This window comes from Acipenser ruthenus, chromosome 44 (assembly GCF_902713425.1).
Source record: "Acipenser ruthenus chromosome 44, fAciRut3.2 maternal haplotype, whole genome shotgun sequence".
Lineage (NCBI taxonomy): Eukaryota > Metazoa > Chordata > Actinopteri > Acipenseriformes > Acipenseridae > Acipenser > Acipenser ruthenus.
The window spans coordinates 169,193-192,922 of record NC_081232.1 but is presented as its reverse complement, the minus strand read 5'-3'; the positions used below and the strand labels follow the sequence as shown (position 1 = coordinate 192,922).

At 42.2% G+C, this 23,730-nt stretch overlaps 2 protein-coding genes across 8 annotated transcripts in view; both read right to left on the bottom strand.

Annotated features, from left to right (window-relative positions):
• The window catches only part of LOC117398834 (prestalk protein-like), a 92,711-nt gene extending 85,669 nt beyond the window's left edge, over nucleotides 1-7,042 (bottom strand). For 2 of the 5 annotated variants that reach the window (XM_059012391.1, XM_059012393.1), the window contains exons 1-3: nucleotides 6,913-7,042; nucleotides 4,445-4,558; nucleotides 3,886-3,978 (exon numbers count right to left, since the gene is read on the bottom strand). In XM_059012391.1, the coding sequence (XP_058868374.1) occupies nucleotides 3,886-3,978; nucleotides 4,445-4,558; nucleotides 6,913-6,961 (256 nt within the window). In that variant the 5' untranslated portion in view covers nucleotides 6,962-7,042. The remainder of the gene's footprint in view (nucleotides 1-3,885; nucleotides 3,979-4,444; nucleotides 4,559-6,912) is intronic. The other 3 variants (XM_059012395.1, XM_059012394.1, XM_059012392.1) reach the window with 2 other exon arrangements.
• A 6,435-nt stretch (nucleotides 7,043-13,477) lies between these two features.
• The window catches only part of tep1 (telomerase-associated protein 1), a 38,685-nt gene continuing 28,432 nt past the window's right edge, over nucleotides 13,478-23,730 (bottom strand). For all 3 annotated transcript variants that reach the window (XM_033997898.3, XM_033997899.3, XM_033997900.3), the window contains 13 exons: nucleotides 23,521-23,628; nucleotides 22,611-22,718; nucleotides 22,125-22,260; nucleotides 21,790-21,863; nucleotides 21,532-21,664; nucleotides 20,728-20,864; nucleotides 20,344-20,465; nucleotides 17,982-18,110; nucleotides 17,682-17,784; nucleotides 16,761-16,854; nucleotides 16,431-16,510; nucleotides 14,948-15,052; nucleotides 13,478-14,174 (listed from right to left, as the gene is read on the bottom strand). In XM_033997898.3, coding sequence (XP_033853789.3) covers nucleotides 14,055-14,174; nucleotides 14,948-15,052; nucleotides 16,431-16,510; nucleotides 16,761-16,854; nucleotides 17,682-17,784; nucleotides 17,982-18,110; nucleotides 20,344-20,465; nucleotides 20,728-20,864; nucleotides 21,532-21,664; nucleotides 21,790-21,863; nucleotides 22,125-22,260; nucleotides 22,611-22,718; nucleotides 23,521-23,628 — 1,449 coding nt within the window. In that variant the 3' untranslated portion in view covers nucleotides 13,478-14,054. The remainder of the gene's footprint in view (nucleotides 14,175-14,947; nucleotides 15,053-16,430; nucleotides 16,511-16,760; nucleotides 16,855-17,681; nucleotides 17,785-17,981; nucleotides 18,111-20,343; nucleotides 20,466-20,727; nucleotides 20,865-21,531; nucleotides 21,665-21,789; nucleotides 21,864-22,124; nucleotides 22,261-22,610; nucleotides 22,719-23,520; nucleotides 23,629-23,730) is intronic.

Here is a 23,730-nt window from a genome sequence, read left to right as displayed (position 1 = left end):
TTAATGTGACGGGGGACTGCCCCGTCTTTATGAACATGGTTGGGACTGGCAGGGAGGGGGTTAAAATTCCTCCCTGCCAGGAAAACATGTGAGAATGTGGCTGGAGCTTTAATTGAATAAGCAGCAATTATTGATTAATTGGGCTCCAGCCACAGGGGATAAAAGCCAGGGGAGAGGCCCTGGCTAGAGAGAGAGAGAGAGTTCCAGAAGAGAAGGAGTGTTTTGTTTGTGCTGTGTTTTCAGTTTGTTTTGCAACCAGTGAAGGCAACGCCCAGCCTGGAAGCTTTATTTTTAAGTTTTGTTGTGTTTATTTTGTGTTTGAAACCTTTTTGTTTGGCCCTCGTGCCGGTTTATTTTGTATTTTTGTTTATTAAAAACTTTATTTTTGAACTTTATACTGTCTCTGAGTCTCAAACCTCGGTCAATCCTGTCACAGTTGGTGTCAGAAACGGGATAGCGCCACCTGGAGGCTCAGAGCAGTAATTTTTTTTTTTTTTTTCTTGAATTTTGGGAGTTTTTTTTGGGGGGGGGGGGAAGAGAAAATGGGCAAGAAGAGCAGACAGAGGTAGCGACAGAAGCAGCAACAACAGCAGCTGCCACCACCACCCCAAACCTTGTGGGAGGACCCAGCGAGCCTCTTCCCGTGGTGTTCCTGGTGCGGGAAGGAGGATCATCGGTGGAGGTCCTGTCCAGATGGGCCACCAGCTGACTGGTGTGGGTACTGTGAGGCGGATGGCCACAGCTGGGCAGGATGCCACCACAACCCGGACCAGGAGCAGCTGCAAATCCCGTCCTCGGCAGCCACCGGACCACTTCCAACATCACCGCCTTCACCACCATCATGGGAGATCTGGGAGTGGTTGGTGCACCCCGAAGCAGACCTCCCCCACGACCTTCCCATAGCCATCCGCACGCTGAGGCGTCGAGATGGGGAGAGGTGGGAAGAGTGGGAGATACGACACCACCCGGTTTCCCTCCAGGATATTGCCAGCATGGTGCTGGATTACCTGGAGGTAGACATGGGAGGGGCTCCCGTCAGTGAAGTAGAGGAGTGGTGCGCTCACTGCTGCCAGTACGGGCATGAAGAGGACACGTGTCGGGAGCTCGACTGGGAGCCAGACATGGAGGAGTCTGAAGAGGAGGTTGAGCTGCCGTCCCGAGAGCCAGAGAGGGAGCAGCCGTCTTCCCGAGAGCCAGAGAGGGGTGAGCTGTCGTCCCGAGAGCCAGAGAGGGGTGAGTTGTCGTCCCAAGAGCCAGAGAGGGGTGAGCTGTCGTCCCGAGAGCCAGAGAGGGGTGAGCCGCCGTCCTGAGAGCCAGAAGGGGAGGAGCCGCCGTCCTGAGAGCCAGAAGGGGAGGAGCTGTCATCCTGAGAGCCAGAAGGGGAGGAGCAGCCGTCCCGAGAGCCAGAAGGGGAGGAGCCGTCGTCTCGAGAGCCAAAAGGGGAGGAGCCGTCGTCCCGAGAGCCAGAAGGGGAGGAGCCGTCGTCCCGAGAGCCAGAATGGGGGCCGCTGCCGTCGCCCAGAGAGGGGGAGCCGCTGCCGTCGCCCAGAGAGGGGGAGCCGCTGCCGTCGCCAAGAGAGGGGGAGCCCAAACGTCCACAGCCCGAGAGGGGGGAGCCCGAACGTCCACAGCCCGAGAGGGGGGAGCCCGAACATCCACGGCCCGAGCGGGAGGAGTCGGTGCGTCCACGGCCCGAGCGGGAGGAGTCGGTGCATCCACGGCCCGAGCGGGAGGAGTCGGTGCGTCCACGGCCCGAGCGGGAGGAGTCGGTGCGTCCACGGCCCGAGCGGGAGGAGTCGGTGCGTCCACGGCCCGAGAAGGGAAAGCCCACAGGCCCAGGGCTGAAGGGACCCGCAGGGGAAGAATATAGGCTGTTCCCACCTCCACCACCAGCAGAAGGGGGACAGCTGGAGCTGTCTCTCCCTCCACCGCCAGCAGAGGGAGACGAGCTGCCGTTTCCGCCTCCGCCAGCAGAGGGAGACGAGCTGCTGTTCCCGCCTCCGCCAGCAGAGGGAGACGAGTTGCCGTTTCCGCCTCCGCCAGCAGAGGGAGACGAGCCGCCGTTCCCGCCTCCGCCAGCAGAGGGAGACGAGCCGCCGTTCCCGCCTCCGCCAGCAGAGGGAGACGAGCCGTCGTTCCCGCCTCCGCCAGCAGAGGGAGACGAGCCGCCGTTCCCGCCTCCGCCAGCAGAGGGAGACGAGCCGCCGTTCCCGCCTCCGCCAGCAGAGGGAGCCGGGCCGCCGTTCCCGCCTCCGCCACCAGAGGGAGCCGGGCCGCCGTTCCCGCCTCCGCCACCAGAGGGAGCCGGGCCACCGTTCCCGCCTCCGCCACCAGAGGGAGCCGGGCCGCCGTTAACGCCTCCGCCACCAGAGGGAGCCGGGCCGCCGTTCCCGCCTCCGCCACCAGAGGGAGCCGGGCCGCCGTTCCCGTCTCCGCCTCCCGAGGGTCCGCTGCTGCTGTCGTCTCCTCCCGAGGGGCCGCTGCTGCTGCCTTCGCCTCCCGAGGGTCCGCTGCTGCTGCCGTCGCTTGGGGTCTTCGGGAATCCTGCTTCGCCTGGGGTTGCCAGGGATCCTGCTTCGCCTAGGGTCGCTACACTATGGCCGGAGCCCCACGGAGGGGAGTTGCCGGCCATGAAGAGGGGGAGGGAGGTCAGGAGACCAGCTCCCCCAGCGGCACTTTCGCGGCAAGGTAGTGTGTGGCCGGAGCCCCGGAAGAGGGAGCTGCCGGCCATGTAGAATTGGGTGGTGCCGGACGTCCCACAATGGCCACCCCCATGGACACTGTGCTTCCCCCTCTTCCGGGACTGAGACTGAGGGGGGAGGTGGCCATTTAGGCCATGTTGTGCTTGGCACAAGGGGGGGGATATGTGACGGGGGACTGCCCCGTCTTTATGAACATGGTTGGGACTGGCAGGGAGGGGGTTAAAATTCCTCCCTGCCAGGAAAACATGTGAGAATGTGGCTGGAGCCCTAATTGAATAAGCAGCAATTATTGATTAATTGGGCTCCAGCCACAGGGGATAAAAGCCAGGGGAGAGGCCCTGGCTAGAGAGAGAGAGAGAGTTCCAGAAGAGAAGGAGTGTTTTGTTTGTGCTGTGTTTTCGTTTGTTTTGCAACCAGTGAAGGCAACGCCCAGCCTGGAAGCTTTATTTGTAAGTTTTGTTGTGTTTGAAACTTTTTTGTTTGGCCCTCGTGTCGGTTTATTTTGTATTTTTGTTTATTAAAAACTTTATTTTTGAACTTTATACTGTCTCTGAGTCTCAAACCTCGGTCAATCCTGTCACAATTACATATAGAAATATAATTGAAAGATTGACTAATTTGATTTTATTTTCTAAACCCATAATTCCAATTTAAAGTGAAACTAATCACAGATGAAGTATTTATTTATTTAAGCAGCAATGTTTTTAATTGTGAATCATATAAAATAATCCATCGATGCAGACGCACAATTTCATTTCATATAGTAAATGTTGAACCTTCTTTTCTTAATGACAATTCGGGGTACGGTAACCAGGGCTCCACCTCCTCCTATCCTCCTATCAAAAAAACTTGTTAGAGTCATACTGCTTCTGCTGACTTCTCCTTAAAATGTAATCACAAAACGATTCCTGCAGAGAAGACAGCAGCTCACCCAGCAGTCTGAGATTGGGCTCCATTCACAGGACATGGTTTCCTCTATAGATAGCTTGTGCTTCTGTGTGTGTGTACAATGCACTTGTAAATCAGATTAGGCATTTGTTAAGAAATCCCAAGCTAATATTATCATGTTTTTCACATGTTGCATGTTGAGTTCTTGTCTAAAGTACTGATTTCAACAGAACAGAGAGAAGACAGTAGGAGGCATGCTAATGTTAACATGAATAGTAAAATGAACAAGGCTTACGATTGCAATTGTCCGTACTGCAACAGGATGTTTGTGGGTTAACTGCATCTACGCAAGCATCCTTACAGCCTTTTTCAACAGTGGTGGTACTTCCTAAGAGAGGAATACAAAAATAAATTCAAAGCTGTTCATCATTGATCCCATAACCATCAACTGAATATGCTTTGTCCATTGTTCAACATTGGACTACAATTAAAATAAAATAAAAACTGTGTGGAAATATAAGTGCTAGTGAGATGTTATGGTTGAAATTGGGTTTGATTCAAAGCTCCAAGAGACACGGCCTTAGAAATCAGAAACAGTGATGAAGCTGGAGAAGGAGAGTGCACCTGTGTGATTGTAAGCGAGAGAGTGAGAGAGTATAGGTGTAAACTGGAGGAGAGTGAGTCTGTGTGATTGTAAGAGAGAGTGAGAGAGTATGGGTGTAAACTGGAGGAGAGTGAGTCTGTGATTGTAAGAGAGAGAGTGAGAGTATGGGTGTAAACTGGAGGAGAGTGAGTCTGTGTGATTGTAAGAGAGCGAGCGAGTGAGTATTGATGTCAGCTGGATCAGGTCTTACCTGAGACTGTATAAGTTCTGAAACAGGTTTGACCGACTTGGCAGACTTTAGTGTTCGTACAAGTGGTTTCATCAGCAGTGCCAGCAGGACACACCGAGCAAGTCAGGGATTGCACTGTGAGGAAAGCACAGGGGACACAATCATTAATCACAAAGAACACATAATCCCACATCTGGCACAGTTACACTGGTTCCCACTTTCAAGATGGACGATAATGCATGAATCTTCATTGAGGGCGGTGGTTATTTCACAAATGAGGATGGAGATCTACATATGGGATATGGTCCCTAAGTAATAATCATACAGGACCTGCAGAGTTCAGTTTGCTCCACAGTACACCACAGCACTGAGAGAAAGGTAAGATGGGAGTTTTCCAGTGTCGTGATTCACTGTATATGTGGAGTGCTGCTAAAACACTCAGATACAACTAGATAAAAAGGTCATGAAAAACAATTTACTGTAAATATTCTTTTTATGGGTTTGGCATTTGGCATTATCATCAACAGCCAACAGGTTTGACCAGTTTACCTGGCAAGGTTCAAGCATCTAAAATGAGTAGATAGACTCCCATCCCAGCAGGTTAAAACACACCATGGGTGTTTAACACTTAAATATCTTAATATGGAGTTTCATAAGTTAAGATTGCATTACGTCATCTAACAGTAAACTATTATACATTTCTAGAATCTGATTAATTTGCATTCTTCCACCTCCTCCTGCTCCGTCCCAGTAGCTTCTCTAGGTATAATCTATTGGGGGGGGGGGGACTCCTGCCTCGTGCACCCCCTCAGACGGGGGGGGGGGGGGTTCTAATGCCAAATCGTTTTTCAGACACAATGCATAATCAGTTTTCACCTTGTGGGGTTTGTCCTGAACTATTGAACATATAGAATGGGTGACCATGGTGATGAGCCTATAGTTCACAGGCAGTGGTTTGCATGGTTAGCATATGATCATCCATGTGTTTATCAAGCTTCTCCCCCAAGCTTGATGACATTCATTAATAAAATAAAATGTGGAGATCCTGGGATAAATGTCAAAAGATCTCATCTTTTCAAAGAAAATTGCAATGTTAAATTCCTAAGGTAATTGATTGTAATTTGATATTTCTTTTTTTTTTCATTTTTCTAATATATTACTGTCACACGGCTGGCTGAGTGGTGCCGTCAGATCCACAGGCTAAAGATTGACTAATTTGTTTTTATTTTCTAAACCCATAATTCCAATTTAAAGTGAAACTAATCACAAAATATGTTTTTTTTGCTTTTTTTGTTTTTTTTACCAGCAAGTTTTTTTTAATTTAAAAAGTTACCATTTTCATCCCCTCCCCCCAAAAATGCTACGGATTATTATTTAAAAATAAAAATATATATTCTAATGTTTTTTTTGTAAGTGGGTAGAGAATATGTAAGTGTGCAGTTTATTTCAAACATTCAAACCTTAATCTCAACCAAAGAGTGTCTGAGACCCTTCACCGTTATATTTGTTTACATAAAAATGGTTAAAATCGGGCATCGGGTTTGAGTGAGGTTTCGCTTCATCATTTATTTTTTGGGGGGGGCTATGCCCTGTGCCCTGTGCCCTGTGCCCTGTGCCCTGTGCCCTGTGCCCTGTGCCCTGTGCCCTGTGCCCCACCAGTTTTTCAAGCCACGAGTCGCCACTGCACCTTTGTAAACCAAAACCCATCTTAATCATAAATCTGTACCTTTAATAAGGTTGTCAAGACTTAACCAAGGCTGGGGAAAAAACAGCTGGTTACATTTAAGGGGTTGGCTGTGTTAAGATCAGACTCTGTTCAGACAATCTGACCATTATCTGGATAAGTTAAGGAAGATCGATTTCAAAGAGAAGCAGAATCTAGTAATGTAATACAATGCAGTAGATGAAAGGTAGATTTTACCTTTTCAAAAAGACAGAGAAGCTTAATCTTTGGAGTAAAAAAAATGTCAATGACTTCAGATGAAGACAATAAAAACTACTGTTATGGTTGACAAATTTAACATAAATATCTAAAACATGCATATCAGATACATACATATCAAAAACATACATATCAGAAACATATAATTATAAAAAACATACATATCAGAAACATATTAATCTCCTTGAATCTCATTTCCAGCGTTTGATTAATTTGCATTCATCCACCTCCTCCATCTCTGTCCCGGTAGCTTCTCTAGACAAATTTTTTTCTTGTATTTCTAATCAGTGGTTTGTAGTTTTAAGATGCTGTTTAGACACTATCTGGATAAGTTAATACATATAAATTACAAATAAGATACATTCTAACTGACTTATATCTAAAATAAAATCAAATACATAAAACAAGTCTTCATCTATCCTTATTCATGCTAGTTTTTAGTAACTCAACCCTGTACAGAAAATAATATTGCAGTGGTGAAAAACCAAGACACATCACCAGTTGAGGCAAATTCAAATACAATTGAAGAATACAATGTATCTGTTACCCTGTGCTGCGCAGTAGAGAAGAACCAAGATGCTCAACACAACCTTCATGGTGTGTTCTGTAGACACGCTCTGTAGAGAAAGATCCAGGTGAAATGGATGGAGAGAGAGAACAGCTGATTTTATACTGATGTAACAGGTCAATGCAATTTTTTTCCTCCTGTCCCTGAAGCGTTCCTCTGCAAAACAGGTTTTTTAATTACACACACCAAGCCTTGGAATAAAAAAAAAAAAACACATTTTCAGATGCATTATTGGCAAAAGTCTCTTCAAAGAAACCCACATATAAATTTGTATAGTTAGGAGCGTGTCAACAGGCTAGAAAAGATATATTCCTGTAAGTAACTGGGTTCTAAGTCTATACTGCTCAGTGAGCCAGCGCAGAGGCCAAAACAGGGTTAACTTGTTCACTTTTTCTGGTTATAGTCAGTATGCTAGTGGCTTTGTTCTGAATGAGCTGTGCATTACAATAAAGAAAAATGCATTGCAATAAAGAAAAATGCATTATAATAAGGAGGTCTTGGAGGAGAAGCAGGTAGCACATTTTCAGACACCAACAAACTCTCATAGGCCTCACTGAGGAGGAGGAGGAGGAGGAGGAGGAGGGGGAAAGGTATCGATTGAGCACAGAGACTGTATGATTAGCTACAAGCTAAATTACTATAGGTGCAGTTGTTAAACTCTCCCAACCCACCCTTTCAAGGCATTTCTTGCCCTGCTGAAGCTCAGAGGGAATTAGATTACATTTCCCACACAGAGGACAGCTTTACAAGACTTGAATGTGGCTTCTACCAGGTGGCTGGCTTCCCCAATGTGATGGGTGCTATCGCTTGTACAGTTGTCACTGCTTTATCGGGATGCCTTGAGAGAAGGAAATATATCTTGAATAAGCGGCTGTCCCAATTAAACAAGAGGCAGTTAAGATGACCTGAGTCACACTTTTTAGTTTCTTAATGAAATCACTTTATAATTAAATGTTAAATACATAATTTAAAATGAGTCAATGTTTTTTTTTTTTTTATTCCTACACAAAATTGATCCATTTTTTATTTCTACATGGAAAGAAATCTTATCACGAGGCACCTGTTATATTAACACGCCGACTTTCTTTGCAACAGCAGCCTGAGAAACGTTACTTACCATAACCCTGGTTCCCTGAAAGAGAAGACGACCACCAACGACATTATGTATGGGAATAACATTGTTTGGTTCAGACGTGAGTTTAAAAAAAATGTCATTATAATATATAACGTTTATTAATATAAATATAATGGTCACTCTGGAGAATGCTACACAGGTGAAAAGCTGCATGATTCTTTTTGTTTGTTTATTAAATAGACACATACACAGATATAGCATACACAAATATATTTAACCTTTATTTCATGACATCCTTCATCAAATTACATATACCGTAAAGTTATATGTAAAGATATATGTACGTAGAGTAATATGTAAAACCGCACGGTTTACCGCTTACCGCACTGTCTCCTTCTGGTTCAGCTCTAACCATATAAAAGGAACAGATTACTTTGCTACGCCCCCTTTTGTACCGTCAATCATGACCTCTAACTAGTGCAACCGCTCCTCCAATCCGTAGCTGCCGCGTTGTTTCCCTTCCGGGTCGATGATTTAGTGTATCGTAGCTCTGCCCCTTTTCTAGTTGACCAACTTCCTTCTAACCCTGGGAATGAATTGTCTGGCCATCCAGTCCAGGGCACTCTGCTTCCTTTACACAGCACCCTCACAGGTTGGGAGAGAGATTTAATCACCAAGAATCATTGTGTCTCTGTCACAGTGACTGTCAAATGAGAATCCTGAATGTGGTTCCTGGCTATCCTGGTAGTGCCCATGACATTTATATATTGAGACACAGGGTCTGTTTGATTTTGAGACCAGAAAATATGGGGAAGGGTAGCTGTTGTGTAGGTGTGATAACATTCCAGGTGTTAATGTTGTTGATAATTGTAACTTTGCAATAAAAATCTGGTTTACTTGTTTAATTAGGTGATGCAGGCTATGTGCTAAGACCATGGCTTCTAACCCATGTGGCTGATCCTAGCCAGAGGAGATTTCTCAGGGGAGGCTAGGGAAGCAGCGCCTCCCCCATTTTTAAATATAATATTTTAGTCTGTGTGTGTATGTGTGTGCATGTGTTAACAGTACAAAAATACAGATTGTAAGCAATATATCACCCTCTGCAGGTGCAATTCTAATGGTGGCGCTTCCTCCATGGGCTTTGCCTATCTTGGTTTATTCCCATTGAAATTGCATAAGACACATGGTGCTTGAAAGTGTTCTCTTATTGGATTAACTAAACTATTATAAATTTAAAATGGTCATTTTTACTATTAAATTCTTAATAAAGCCAACTTTTGTTTGTATAAGTCAGTTAGTCGTCAATGTTGTCATAACATTTGTGCTTAAGTGTTATATTTATTATTGTTACTTATTATTGTTACTTATTACTATTCTGCTGAGATGATAAATTATACAGTTGTATGCTTATTTCTGGACATTTGTATGTGATCTACATTATAGTTAAAATACATTTATAGCTGGGGGATTCTCTTTTTTTTCTTCTAATTACATTGGTGGTTAAATGCAGGACAAGGAAGCACTAGCTATGGTGTAGCTCATGTAATATTAATATATCATTTCATTATATTTAATTAATTATAATTCTCTAAAAAAAACCTATTTAAAACAAACAAGCAGTTTGTTATTAATACAGTAGATTATATTACATTATTATTTTGTTTACTGCAGTAGATTACCAGCAGTGAAACAGGAGAGAGAGAGAGAGAGAGAGAGAGAGAGAGAGAGAGAGAGAGAGAGAGAGAGAGAGAGAGAGAGAGAGAGAGAGAGAGAGAGAGAGAGAGAGAGAGAGAGAGAGAGAGAGAGAGAGAGAGAGAGAGAGAGAGAGAGAGAGAGAAAGACAGAGTAGACCTCAAACAGCCATCCACCCAGTTTGCCCTGCTGTGTGACGCCCTGTGATCAGAGAAAGGAAGGGAGAATAATACATAAGAACATAAGAAAGTTTACAAACGAGAGGAGGCTATTCAGCCCATCTTGCTCGTTTGGTTGTTAGTAGCTCATTGATCCCAGAATCTCATCAAGCAGCTTCTTGAAGGATCCCAGGGTGTCGGCTTCAACAACATTACTGGGGAGTTGGTTCCAAACTCCCACAATACGTCTTCAGCTAACCACCCACCTAGGGAGCCTTTTCCACACTAACACCATCAACCTGTGAGCCATACAGTTGGGTTCAGCCACAACTCAAACCCACAAATTCTCCACTGGCGCTCCCGCCTCCCCTGCCACAGACCTCACCAGCCTCCACTGATCCTAGCAGTCCAGCAGAGCTCGCTCTATGGTGTGTAAAGTTGCCAAACAGTGCACGTATAGATTGGTGCCTTTTCTGTTTGTAAAATCATGCAGCAAATTTAGATTTAGAGCATGCGTTAGGCTCACTACTTAACGCGCGCTAAATCTAAATTTAGAGCCCCTTATTAAATGAGTCCCTTAATGTAAAAAGTTATAATAAAAACAGTTATCGCTCCAAAAACACACAAGTGGAGGAGAAATATAAGCCTTCTGGGTGAGTCACTGTAAATGCTGCAGTCTGAAACCGAATGGAGAAAGAAAAATACCTTTTAAAGGTTTAATAAAACAGATATGAACTGGATAATTTGGCTGTAGTGCAAAACTATTGTCCATTGAAGCCTTTGCTTTGGGCAACATAATCTCCTGCCAGACACTATATCCTCCTTGGGAGTTTTCCACTATGTGTTGTAGCATCAGATTGGGTCATGATATCATTCTGTGTATGAAATTAACAGAAATGGAATATACAAGGGGCGGGAGGGGGGGAGTCTTAAGCCATTCTGTGTGTCCACTCGGTTTCTTTTCACAAACTCCCCCACTGATAAAGAATGCTTTTAAAAAGAGTCATAAACTAAATACTGGACAAGTGGTTTATCTTCACCAGCGCTGGATAAATCCTGTGGCACCCGTCTGTGTCTTTCAAAAGGTGAAGTACCTCCAAGCGTACATTAGAAACATGCATCTCTGATAGGCATATGTTTACTAGTATTACCAATGAATGAAAACAATTTCCTGTATTCATTTTGTATATAAGGATTAGGTCAAATATATATGTGTTATGGTTAATGATGAGAAACTTCAACTGAACGAATTCTGCTATTTCTTTAGTTATATATAAACAAAGATACTGGTACAGTAAGTGATGAATGATATCATGGTATCATGTATGATCATCCTTCATGTGTTTGCTTTTCCAGTGTAAACACATGATTGGTAGCAACAGCAATTAAGGGATGTGACAGGATGTGGTATCCCGGGTCACATTTTAATGTAAATGAGTAAATATTAGATTTCGTTGGCTTGTTACTGAACATGGGAAGGGGGGTTGTGTGTGTGTTTTTAGCCAAGAATATTCACGCTTGGTAAAGTCCCCAACCAGCCATGTGAGAATGTGGCTTGAATGTGGAACATGGAAGGGAGGTGATTGGATAAGCTCGCTAAGGCAGGTGGACCTGTCAAAGGGTTGCAGGTGATTGGCAGTACGGAGAGGCAGGCAGGAGAGAAGGCTGTTTAAGCACCAAGCTTAGTGTTACACTGTACAGCACAAGCACTGACCAAGTGCTGTATCACAATTTCAGTGATTGTGACTTGAGTGCGGGAGCATCGGTGTCAGTTGAAACTGCCGCTCCTTTTTATTTAAAGCTTGAGGTGACAACTTTAGCCTTTAAGCACATCTCTCTTGTATTGTGTGAAATCTGCCTCTTTGGTGCCCTGCCTGCTTTTCATGTAATTTTTACAAAATGATAACAGATGGGGATTATAGCCTTTATTTGTTGTCTTGTGCAATCCCTCTTTTGTATTTCAAGTGTGAACGCCCAGCTCTATAAACTTTCTCGTTAGCTGCACAGGAATGTTGATACTGCAGAACCGGTTTCTAGTCTCCAGTAGCTCAGGGGCAAAAGATTCACCATTAACCAAAACAAGGTTTCTGTGATTCATGCAAAGGTCTAAATTTGTTTGTTACCCTTGCTGTGTGAATTAAGTCAGTTGAAAAAGTATGGCAAACCAAATGATCATTTAGAGATATCTCAAATTGCATTTTAAGATATGTTGAAATATTCCAGATATCTTTCTTTGTGCAGTTTTTAAGATATCTAAAATGAATTTAAAGATATCTGTAAATCAATCTGAGATATCTAAAAATGAAATAAAGATATCTCAAATTGATTTACAGATGTCTTTAAATACTACGGAAACCATATGGATTGGAAGTCCATTGAAAACATAGAGCATTTTCAAGGGAAGTCATTTTGAGATATCTTCAAATGATTTACAGATATCTCTAAATGAACAGGAAGTTATTTCGAGATATCTCTAAATGATTACAGATATCTACAACTGAACAGGAAGTTAATTGAGGATATCTTTAAAAGATTTACAGATATCTCTAAATGAACGGGATATTTAGAGATATCTCTAAATGATTTAGAGATATCTGAAAAGTATTTAAAGATATCTCAAAAACATTTAGATATATCTTAAAACAGTTTAAAGATATCTAAAAATGCATTTTAGATATCTCATTTAAAGCTTAGTTTCAGAGAAGAACAAGAGGGGATGAATGGAAGCTGAGTTAAATTAAGTTTAGAACAGAAGGTGGGAAGTACTGTTTTACAAAGAGTGTTTTAATAAATAATCCATCACATGAGTTTCCTGACTGAAATGAGGGAGTTGAAGCAGGTTCAGGGATATGAATTAATTGAATGAGAAGTGACAGGTCAATAGTTAATTTTTCACCATTCACTAAATATAATGTGGGCATTGAGCTCCATGTGTCTAAACAGAACCACCTCTTAACTAGGAAGTTATTTTTCCACATTAAGCTCAATTGGGAGTTCTGTTCTATTTATACAGTGAAGCATGTCATCATAGGCATTTTTCACTTTCCTCGTTCGGTGTTGGTTTCTGTAAACATTCAGTTTTTTTAATAAGCAAAACATTTCAAGTTAGGTTCCTTGAATTTCCAGTGTCTCACATACAACAGAACCTCAAGAGTTACAAACTTATGAACTGACCGCTCTAGCGAACACCCCACTTTCAGCCGGAAGTATGCAATCACTCAACCATGCATGCAATGCAACCAGATAGACACTCCTAAAGCAGCGTGCTGGTCATGAAGGCGGCAAATTACTGCACCAACAAATGTATCATGACAAAGGTGAAGCAGAGTGGCGTCTTTTTTGAGAAGTCGTATGGCCTTTTTTTGAGTTTCTGTGATTGCAAAACTCACACAGTCGGATGATGTTGAAAAAAATCAAAAATTGGTTGCATGGTTGCAAGCCAGTGAAGCGCGATAGAGCAGGTTTTTGAGGAACCCATTAAACATGAACAGAACAGGATTTGAAACTTGCCTCTAAACTGAATGAAATCAAAGCGTAAATGAACCATTGCTAAAATGAATATTGGTGCGTACATAGGCTGCCATTCGCAGCAACCACTTGGATAATAATAACAATAATAATGAATACAATGTATGTTTATTTGTATCTGTTATTCTTTTTATGTATTTGAGTCACTAATAAGCTAATGTCGCTATTTATTTTCTGTATGCAATTACTTTTACCATCAAATCAGTATAGCATTACTGTGCTGTATCCTTGTATTACTCGCCAGACTAAGGGTGTAGATAGCAGGTGTACACATTTATTAAAACCACTGAAAACTCATCACATAACCCCTTGACAGCAGTGTGCAGATCTATTAGGAAACCCCATTGCTTCTGTAGTTTGATTTGTTGTGCATTTCAAATCAAACCACTGGAACAGAAAATCTTGGAAATCTGTCAAAATGAATGTCTGATTACACTGGGAGGAGTAGTGGAAAGCGGTAAACTGTGCGGTTTTTCATTATATATATTATATATATATATTTGTGCTCTGAATTCCTTGCCTTAGTTTTGAATCGTAAACATGCAAAACCTCCAGATTACTACATATAGCTGGAATACGTTCAGTGTTGTAAAACCAGTTTTTTTGCTTTTCTTCACAATCTAGGCATTTTGGTGAACTGGGAGTGTTGGTGTTTCCTAGCTTGTAGTTCAATCTCTCCATTTGATAAAGTAAGTGTTTCCCAGGCTGTCTCCACAAGCCAGAACTGCAGACTGGCCTGGGCTGATCTCCATGCATGAGACAGGACCCTGACACTGGAACAGACCCACCTGGAACAGAGACAGACAAGCAGGTCAGAAACTCAACACACACCAAGCAAGACCAGTGAACACACACCCAGCAAGACCAGTGAACACACACCCAGCAAGACCAGTGAACAAATGCATGATAGCCTCATATGAGAATGATATTTTTCTGCCATGTAAAGCAACAGAAATTAAAAATATATTTATTATGTGTCCAAGACTACTGTTTTTTTTCATTTTTTAATATTTCATGCATGAAAGGGTTAAGAGCTAATCGAAGTATCTCCTGGCAAGCACTACAATCCCATAATTCACTGCCGAGAAGCTGAGGTGCATTGCTATGGAAACAAGCAAAGTGAAAATGAGGCACTGAAATCTAAATGATTTTTTTTTTTTATATCAAACTGATAAGATGCAAGACAAATACGATTACATCAATTCAAATTCCTTTACCAATTTCTTTTTAAAATACATTCCCAATTATTTTTGAAGGAATCAGAATTGATATTTTAGACACATAATAATCGCTGTGATTGTCCAACTGCTGTCACTGGAAGCCAATTGAATTGAAGTAATTTGTTGCCACTGTGCGACGCTCACATTAACAGAATACTGTGAATTGCAATTTTGCTCAATGACATCTTGGAATTGTTTACAAGGGAATCGGAACTGGGAATGGGAGTTTAAAAAGCAATTGGAATTGAAAAACAGGAACTGACCCCCATCCTGTGTGCAATAAACACCATTTGAAGAGGTTTTATTCCGTTTTAATGAATACCTAATACAAGCACTTTCACCTGTTTCTTTGTCACACGATCCCACAGCTTCACACTGCAATCACAGGAGCCTGTAACGATGACCTCATCTGTTATTTTCAAAGCGCTGATCTTGTCCCTGTGAACCTGTCAAACAGGAACAAACGGAATGAGTCATTCCTAAATATAGAGAGTGCACCCCACCCTTCCTCTTTCTCTTCTCCACTCCCTTTCCCAGAACGTACACCTGCCCTTTTCATCTTAGAAAACAAAAGAGCTGGTCCCAGGACTGAATGACATGAGCTAGGAGGACAGGTTAAAAACAATAAATCTCTTCAGCTTAGAAAAAAGAAGGGAAAGAGGGGAATTGATTGAAGTCTTTCAAATCATAAATGGTTCACATAAAGTTAACCCAAGACACGACTTCACATTTAGCACAGAGAACAAGAGGACATCAATGGAAGCACTTTTTTTTAACAGAGTTATGAATGGAACAGCTTCAGGGCTGGTAATTTTTTAAATTTGTTTTTAAAAATCTAAAGAAATGTGATATATATAGGAGTTTCATCACAGCCATTATTATTACATCATTCACATCATTGTTGTATCATGCATTGTCATATTAACTAGCTTTTAATGTGCATAGTAGTGAAAATCTTCAATCCTGGCTGTCTGAGTGCAGTTACTGTTTAAATAGAAAGTTAGCCGCTGAACCGCGTAATGGAGCAAAACACTAAAAAATGAATGTGTTTTTTTTTTCTATGGCTCATCGACAGAAAGACGCTTACTTGTCTACTGATAAAATGAGTTCCAGTATCACATACGAGTAAATCTAGATGGCTTCACATGTACCCGCATGGACCCCTCAGAACTACATTTCCCATCATCCTCCTGTTCACATATGTAACTGAGATTTACTAGTCACCAGGAGGATGATGGGAAATGTAGTTCTGAGAGGTCCACATGCAGGTACATGTGAAGTCATCTTGAGGCAATTTAAAAGTATAAAAAAGTGGTCAATTTAAAAAAAATAAAATTTGAAAACAACACACACCTTACATCGCAACACATGGGAACATGTAACACAATAAAATAAAAAGGTCCTCATGTACCCTTTAAGATAACCTTTTAGTTTATAGACAATAAGAGTATGATGTTGTTTGTGTGTCAATGAAAGATTTTTCCTAGAGAAACTACATAAAACAGGTAGTAAGGGAAAAAATGACTTTAAATAAAATAAATAAATCGCGATTTAAAATCAACTTGACATAAATCAGCAAACCCTGAATAGCTTACCAGGTGAAGTAGTAGGATCTAAAACATTAAAAAAGACTAGATTAGTTGGGGAGAATGGTGTGCTAACAAGGAACGAGCCTTGATGGGACGAATGGCCTTTTCTTCTGTTCAATCATTACCATTAAAACAATTGATGGAACAGCAGCTTCAATCTGACGCTAAAGCCAGGGGGCAGGTTCATACTGCGAGGAACCCAGCGTGGTCTTATCTATACAAAGTGCTCTTGTACCTGCTTCTTGTTCCACGAGTGAATGGCTTGAGGATCATTGAACCATAACTGCCCCTTTGAATCGCCACAAATCACCAAGTCTGTACAGGGAGAAAGAGATCTTAGTCACACCATGGGACACTTCACAAGTGAGCTATAATACAGCACGCCCTCATTATTTCTTACAAACCAAAAAAATCATGAAAGCGGAGAATATACAGGGAAATATAAGATCTTTAAAATTTACTGTCAACATGGCTTAGCAGTGAATTAACCATTGTTGAAATACTAAAGGGAGTACTGTAAAAGAAATAACAGAGATAATGGAGCTGCAGTTCCACCAAGCCATACCCTCGTCTAAAGAGACGGCAGTAATCCACGAGTCCATGTCTTGACACAGAGGGCCCATCAGTTTCTTCTTCTCGATCTTTGAGCTTTGGAAAGGCTGGAAGCCAAAAACAAGGTCAGAAAGCAATTCAATGATTTCAAAATCAAAAGGAAGGTCATCTTTCTGAATGAGGGATGCTTGGGTCAACGTCAATACCCTAATCTCTGCATGCTGTATACCACACAGACAGGTACACGGGCTTGGTAGACGCTGTCAATGCAGGTTATCCTTCAATATGATATTTACCCTTGTAATGCCCGTTTCTGTGTCACATACGATACAATGTTTAGCCTCCCCACTATATTAAAATATGTATTTAAAATGCAGCCTTATAAGCCAGAATCGAGTTACCCCAAAAAATAGTCGTGTTTTTCTCCGAGTTTAAACGTCTGCATTACTGTATATCATCAAGTTAAGTTATATAGGGGCAGTAGTGTGGAGTAGTGGTTAGGGCTCTGGACTCTTGACCGGTGGATCGTGGGTTCAATCCCAGGTGGGGGATACTGCTGCTGTACACCCAGGAACTCGACAGCGGATGTCAGAGAGCTAGCAGCCTCTGGAGAACAAACGCCAGCACTGCAGGTGTCCGCTCTGAGCTCGCTGGGCGCCTGGCCTGCAGGGTCCGCTGTAGTGCATTGAGGAGAAACAGTCCATGCTGGTTTTGCCTCCCTAACCTGCAGGAGTGCCAGAGCCAATGCTCCCTCCGGAATCCCCAGCAAAGACCGACAACTTCGCACAACCAGGACGCACACCTGCGCTCCCCTGACTGCACACCAACGCGCCCATGCCTTTACCAGGAGAGTGACTGCATTCCGTCTAAATGCGGTTTAAGTAAACAGTTTAACGAACACGTTTTAATGTTAGAATTCAGTTTAATAACTTACTTTTTCAGATTCTAGAAGGTAAAGTGATCCTTGTTCGACTGCAATCCGCATGGATGAATCCATCTTTGGTAAGAAGCCAAGAACATGACACCCTGACTGCAAGCTGCACGGGGCACAGAAACAGACTAGCATTACTGTCCATCAGGACCCCACCTAAAGCATGAAACTCCCTTTGCTGTACAGAGGATTATGAGTGGGGTAATGTGGTATCCCAAAACCTGCTGCACAAGGAGTGTGGATTTATAAAAAGTGCTGAAGGAGAGAGAGAGAGAGTAATGGGTTGAGCATTGCAGTGCTTACCATTCAAGGGGGTCTTCCTTGGCAGGCAGGGTCAGTATCGTCCCGTCAGCACAGCCTGCAAGCAGCTTGTTTTCGTGAGTCAAGCAGGTCACTGATGACTTCACTCTGCAGGTGGACAGTCTCTGGACCCTGGGAAACACACACACACACACACACACACACACACACAGTTACTGTTGATGGGAACAGAACAGGTTATAACGGCGTCTGCTAAGAAATAAGTAATAATTATTATTATTTGTTTATTTAGCAGACACCTTTATCCAAGGCGACTTACAGAGACTAGGGTGTGTGAACTATGCATCAGCTGCAGAGTCACTTACAACTACGTCTAACCCGGAAGACAGAGCACAAGGAGGTTAAGTGACTTGCTCAGGGTCACACAATGAGAAGAAGAAGACTCGGTTCAGGACACATCAGTGCTTTTCAAAAAGTCACCAGGATGTAATGAGGGAAGCAGAAAATAACACAAAGTGAATTTAAAGAAGAATACATCCAGGAGTGTGCAATCAATAACGGCACTGGGCCATTCCATTCCAGGTTTAACAGGTAAAATAAGATCTGGATGTGTGCCGATCTTCACAGTGATTCCCTTTTACATGTTAACTTTAAAATGGAGTAAAATGCATTAATTATTCAACACAAAGTGTTCCCTGGTTTACTTGTCTACACAATGACTGAGCGACGAATGCTGCAATCTGACTGATTTAACAGACAGCCTGTCATGATCAAACTAGCACCGTGTTTGCGATTACTTGTCTTGCATTTCTTTTATCTGTTTGCTATAAAATCATTTGGATTTCACGTTCGGATTTTCACTTTGCTTGTTTCCATACAAATGCCTCGGTCTCTCACTGTACGCTGCTGTGGGGTCGTTGATTTAACCTTAGATTAAACTTTACAAACAAATACGACTCCTAGTTTAGTCAGCACTCACATATCCGACCCTATAAAATGTTGACTTCAGAGACAGTTAAACGCGTGCGACGCATATAGGGCAGCAGTGTGGAGTAGTGGTTAGGGCTCTGGACTCTTGACCGGAGGGTCGTGGGTTCAATCCCAGGTGGGGGACACTGCTCCTGTACCCTTGAGCAAGGTACTTAGGTAATGTGATATTTTCTAACAATTGTAAGTTGCCCTGGATAGGGGCGTCTGCTACGAAATAAATAATAAGATCTGATTATTCCATTCTGACCCGTTCCAACCCTTGTATCTTTTGTGTGTTCCCTGAAAAACGGACAATATCAAAAATACATATTTGAAAGGACTGTTTTAAAATAAGTAGGCTTCCATTTAGATGCACTGTTTGTATAGTACTATATTTTTAACAGAAGTAGTATTTTAATTCAGAGCGATAATATAATTTGCCAAAACTAGAGACGACACGTGGACTGTAATACTGTACATACTTTTAAATCCGGTATTGTAGCGGTATGTAAAATTTCCCATTAAAAGCAAAATAAAATCTAAATGTTATCCTTGCACAGAACTGCATAAAACGTAAAAGGTAATGCAATTTAGCAAACACAAAAGATGATAAAAACAGTTTCCAGAATTAAAACAGTATCCAAAGTCAGTATTCAATAAAGTGTGCTCAATAAAGCCCTAAAGTCACTTGCAAATGAAAATGCACAAAAGCAACAAATGACCACAGATTTAAAAAGAATACATCACAGTATCTAAAACTGCTTGTCTCGTTCGCGTTGGCTGCATTTTCGTCAGGTGAAATGGGAGGAAGCGCTGTGTAACTGCACAATACAAGACAGACTGATTTGGCATTAGAGAGAATTAAAAAAACACAGGCTGTGATGGATATTCAGATCAATTGTAACATTGAAGAGATGGGCTTTGTATCAGAAAACTGGTGATGGAGTCGGAAATCGCAGAAAAAACAGTGTCACATTCAAAATTGATCATTTTCTCTAGAGTTATTAACAAACGTTCCTAAATATTTAAATGCTTATCTGAAAAACAGTAAAATGCTAAATTGTAGAATTTTTTGACATTCTATTTTCACGATCAGAGAATTAATCAAACAAAATAAAAATATAAATCAATGTAAAAACAACAACAGACTTGTGAAATGTCTACTCCTTGTACTGGACAGAGCGATCTTTAATAGAAATATGTCCGTAGTTGGTGTCTTTTTCTTTGAAAACATTTAAGACATCGTGCAGCGCAGTTCAATCATTTACCAGAGGCAAACTAAACCGTCTGCCAGGTTCCTAAATGAGGTGTAACAGGCAGCGTGTCAAAAAGACAAACATTTCGTATTTCACAGCCCCACCCACCCCCAAAAAGAACATGTTAAAAGGGAACACCCAGGGTGAGCACGATGTTCTGGGACACTTGAAACACTTACTGTGTTTTTCCTCTTCCAAGCAGTCTATCCAGTTTCCAAGTGGAGACGGTGTTGTCATAAGATGCAACAGCAAACTGTGTGTCCGACATGAAGACCAGAGAAGTGACCGCACTCTCACTCACCTCGGGGGAGAGAAAGGACGGTCAGTCATCAACTCCCTTACAGCAGATCACTCATATGCTTTGCTGTATTTTTAAGATAAAAAGCCAGTTTGTAAAAACAGAACAATTAAAAAAACAGTATTAATTTGTATTATTAAATTGTAAAAATGTTCAATACTACTGACCCCGCAGTGAGACCAGAGGGGTGGAAATGCCATAGTCTACTGCCAAACGCTTTTGAGTTGCTATGACAACACGATGTACAGCTTGCAGTGTGTATTACCTGGACCTGCAGGACCACAGAGTTCTGCTGCCAAACACACAGCTCTCCCTGGGCACTGCCTGACAGCAACAGCTCACCGCAGAGAGAGAAGGCCAGGGCTGTGACGCCCCCCTGCTGGAGCGGAGGAGGTTCTGCAGCTACAAAACAATGTGCAAAACAGGTTATTATTATTATTTATTTCTTAGCAGACGCCCTTATCCAGGGTGACTTACAATTGTTACAAGATACCACATTATTTTTACATACAATTACATTATTTTTAACACATTATTATTATTTATTTTTTTTACAAACATTTACCCATTTATACAGTTGGGTTTTTACTGGAGCAATCTAGGTAAAGTACCTTGCTCAAGGGTACAGCAGCAGTGTCCTGCACCTGGGATTGAACCCACGACCCTCCGGTCAAGAGTCCAGAGCCCTAACCACTACTCCACACTGCTGCCCTTTAAATAAGTCATTTAGCAGACGCTTTTATCCAAAGCGACTTACAGAGACTAGGGGGTGAACTATGCAGCTGCTGCAGAGTCATTTAAAATAGGACCTTGGTTTTACGTCTCATCCGAAGGACGGAGCACAAGGAGGTTAAGGTACTTGCTCAGGGTCACACACAGTGAGTCAGTGGCGGCTAAGCTGGGATTGAACTTGGAACCTCCTGGTGACCAGCCCCTTTCTTTAACCACTGGACCAACAAGCCAATTAAATGAATGTTTAATTGAGGCTCACAAAAAAAAAAGCCATGATAATACTTGAAGGATTATTGCATTTTGAATAGATTTGTGCAAACGCTTAGACCAGCCTCACTTGTATCTTCAGGAGGACTCCATATTCTCAAGGAATGATCTTCTGACACAGTGAGGAAGAATGGCATTGCTTCCTGATGGGCCACGGCACACACTGCCTCACTGTGGCCATTCAGGGTACTGACCTGCTGCACCTGAGTCAAGGAGACTGGGTTAGACACTCAGCAAACCAATTAAGAGGTTCCAAAACCGAGGGACACCAAATACAAGCGAAAGGTTCAAAATCACAATCACGTAACCTCTGCACAAGTATTCTTACCACAAGACGGTGCCAGAGCTTCACGGTTCCATCATCACTCGCCGTGGCAACCAGCAGCTCGTCCTGCCTGACCTCTGCAAACACAAAAACGAAAAATCCTAACGAAGCTCAAACCCATTCTCTGCTGTTCCAGTGATCGCACTCCTCCCCCCGTTTCAGACAGGTTCAAGACAAGATGTCTTTAACAGTGTTCAATAAAATACCAGGTCTTCATTTGGAAATACATGTTGACCTAGATAATGAATGAATGTGCCACTGTCACACCTTGAGATTGATATTAAAATCTGTGCTGGCGCGAGACAGAGTGGACAGTGGGAACGGGCACTCGGACATACCCTTATTGCTGGTGAAGGAGATCATCCCACAGTGGTTTATTTTGCTGGAGTGGGCTGGGATCCGGGTGATTTCAGCTCCAGACAGCTTCCATACTCGCATCTCTCCGTCCCCTCCCACTGACATCACATACTCCCCCTGCAGGGGACAGAATACACACCCAGGCCTCAGACTGCACAAAACACACCCAGGCCTCAGAACTGTACACCACTTCTGTCCCCAAGCAATTCACTGGCAAACATATTCAACACTTTCAACGCTGCAGACCTGTATAGGTCTAGGTAAGATGGTAGAGTAAAAATGTATTGTAATCATATTACAGAAAATGTGCTGGTAATGCTAAACCAGTTTGCTGAAACTGACATAAGTAGAGATGATAAGGTAACGTTGCCATATAAACCACAGAAAGTTCTCCATTGGTTATCCTAGATCAGGGTTGTTTGTAAGTACATTTGGTTAGGTATTGGAGTGAAGGAGCTGGATCTTACAATACTGGAGACAGAGCTCACTGCAGTGCTGTGTCCCAGGAGCTCTCTCACACACTCTCCAGAGCTGGGGTCCCACACACGGACTCGACAGTCATTGGAGCAGCTCACCTGCACGCAGACGAGGAAAATCCCAAACTGAATATAACAAAAGCAGCTCTAGATCTACACTCTCCTATAAGACATGACCACTGGAGTTCTTATCTTTTATTTGCTTAAAAGGATTCTGATTCAAAATAAAATAAAAACACGTTTCTACACACATAGTTCTTCAACAGAACTATTTTATGACTTTGTAGAGACATTCTTTAATATACAACGTGCCGTTTTTTTAAAGAGTTTTGATGTATATATATATATATATATATATATATATATATATATATATATATATATATATATATTTTAAAAGCAGAAAAATTGTCACATTCAAAATGGATCATTTTCTCTAGAGTTTTTATACATCAAACGTTTCTAAATATTTAAATGCTTACCTAAAAAGCAGTAAATACTAAACTGTAGAATATTTTGTTTTTTTTATGTCCACCTTTTAAAAGACATTCTATTTTGGCCATCAGTGAATTATCAAACAAAAATAAAAACATAAATACATGTAAAAATACCAGCAGACGCGTGAAATGTTCCCTTATTGTGCTGGAAATCAATATACCCTTAATAATGACCTAAAACATGTTCAATGAAATTACTTTGAAAATCTGCATTCCTCTACTAATTACCCAAATCATCCTTAAATATTATAAAATCTTATTGAAATAAATCTCCAAAAGCTCTGTTTACTCAGAAGCCTTCTCATTCACTTTTAACAAGGGTCATCTGTTGTTGATTCTGTGTTAGCACAGCACTCCATAATTAAACAGCTTTGAATACAGAAGTGAATGAATCCTACACTCACCAGCAGACCGCAGTTCCAGTCACAGCCTGTGATCCAGTCCTTGTGGCAGTGCATGAAGGTCCGTGAGAGAGTGGGGGGGCAGCTCTGCACATCCCATAATACCAAACACTGTTTGGAAACAGTATTCCATTAATGAACACTATGGGGAGAGTCTGGTCTTAATCAACCTTATGTTAATTATAAAACATGAATGCAATGCTAGTCCATTGG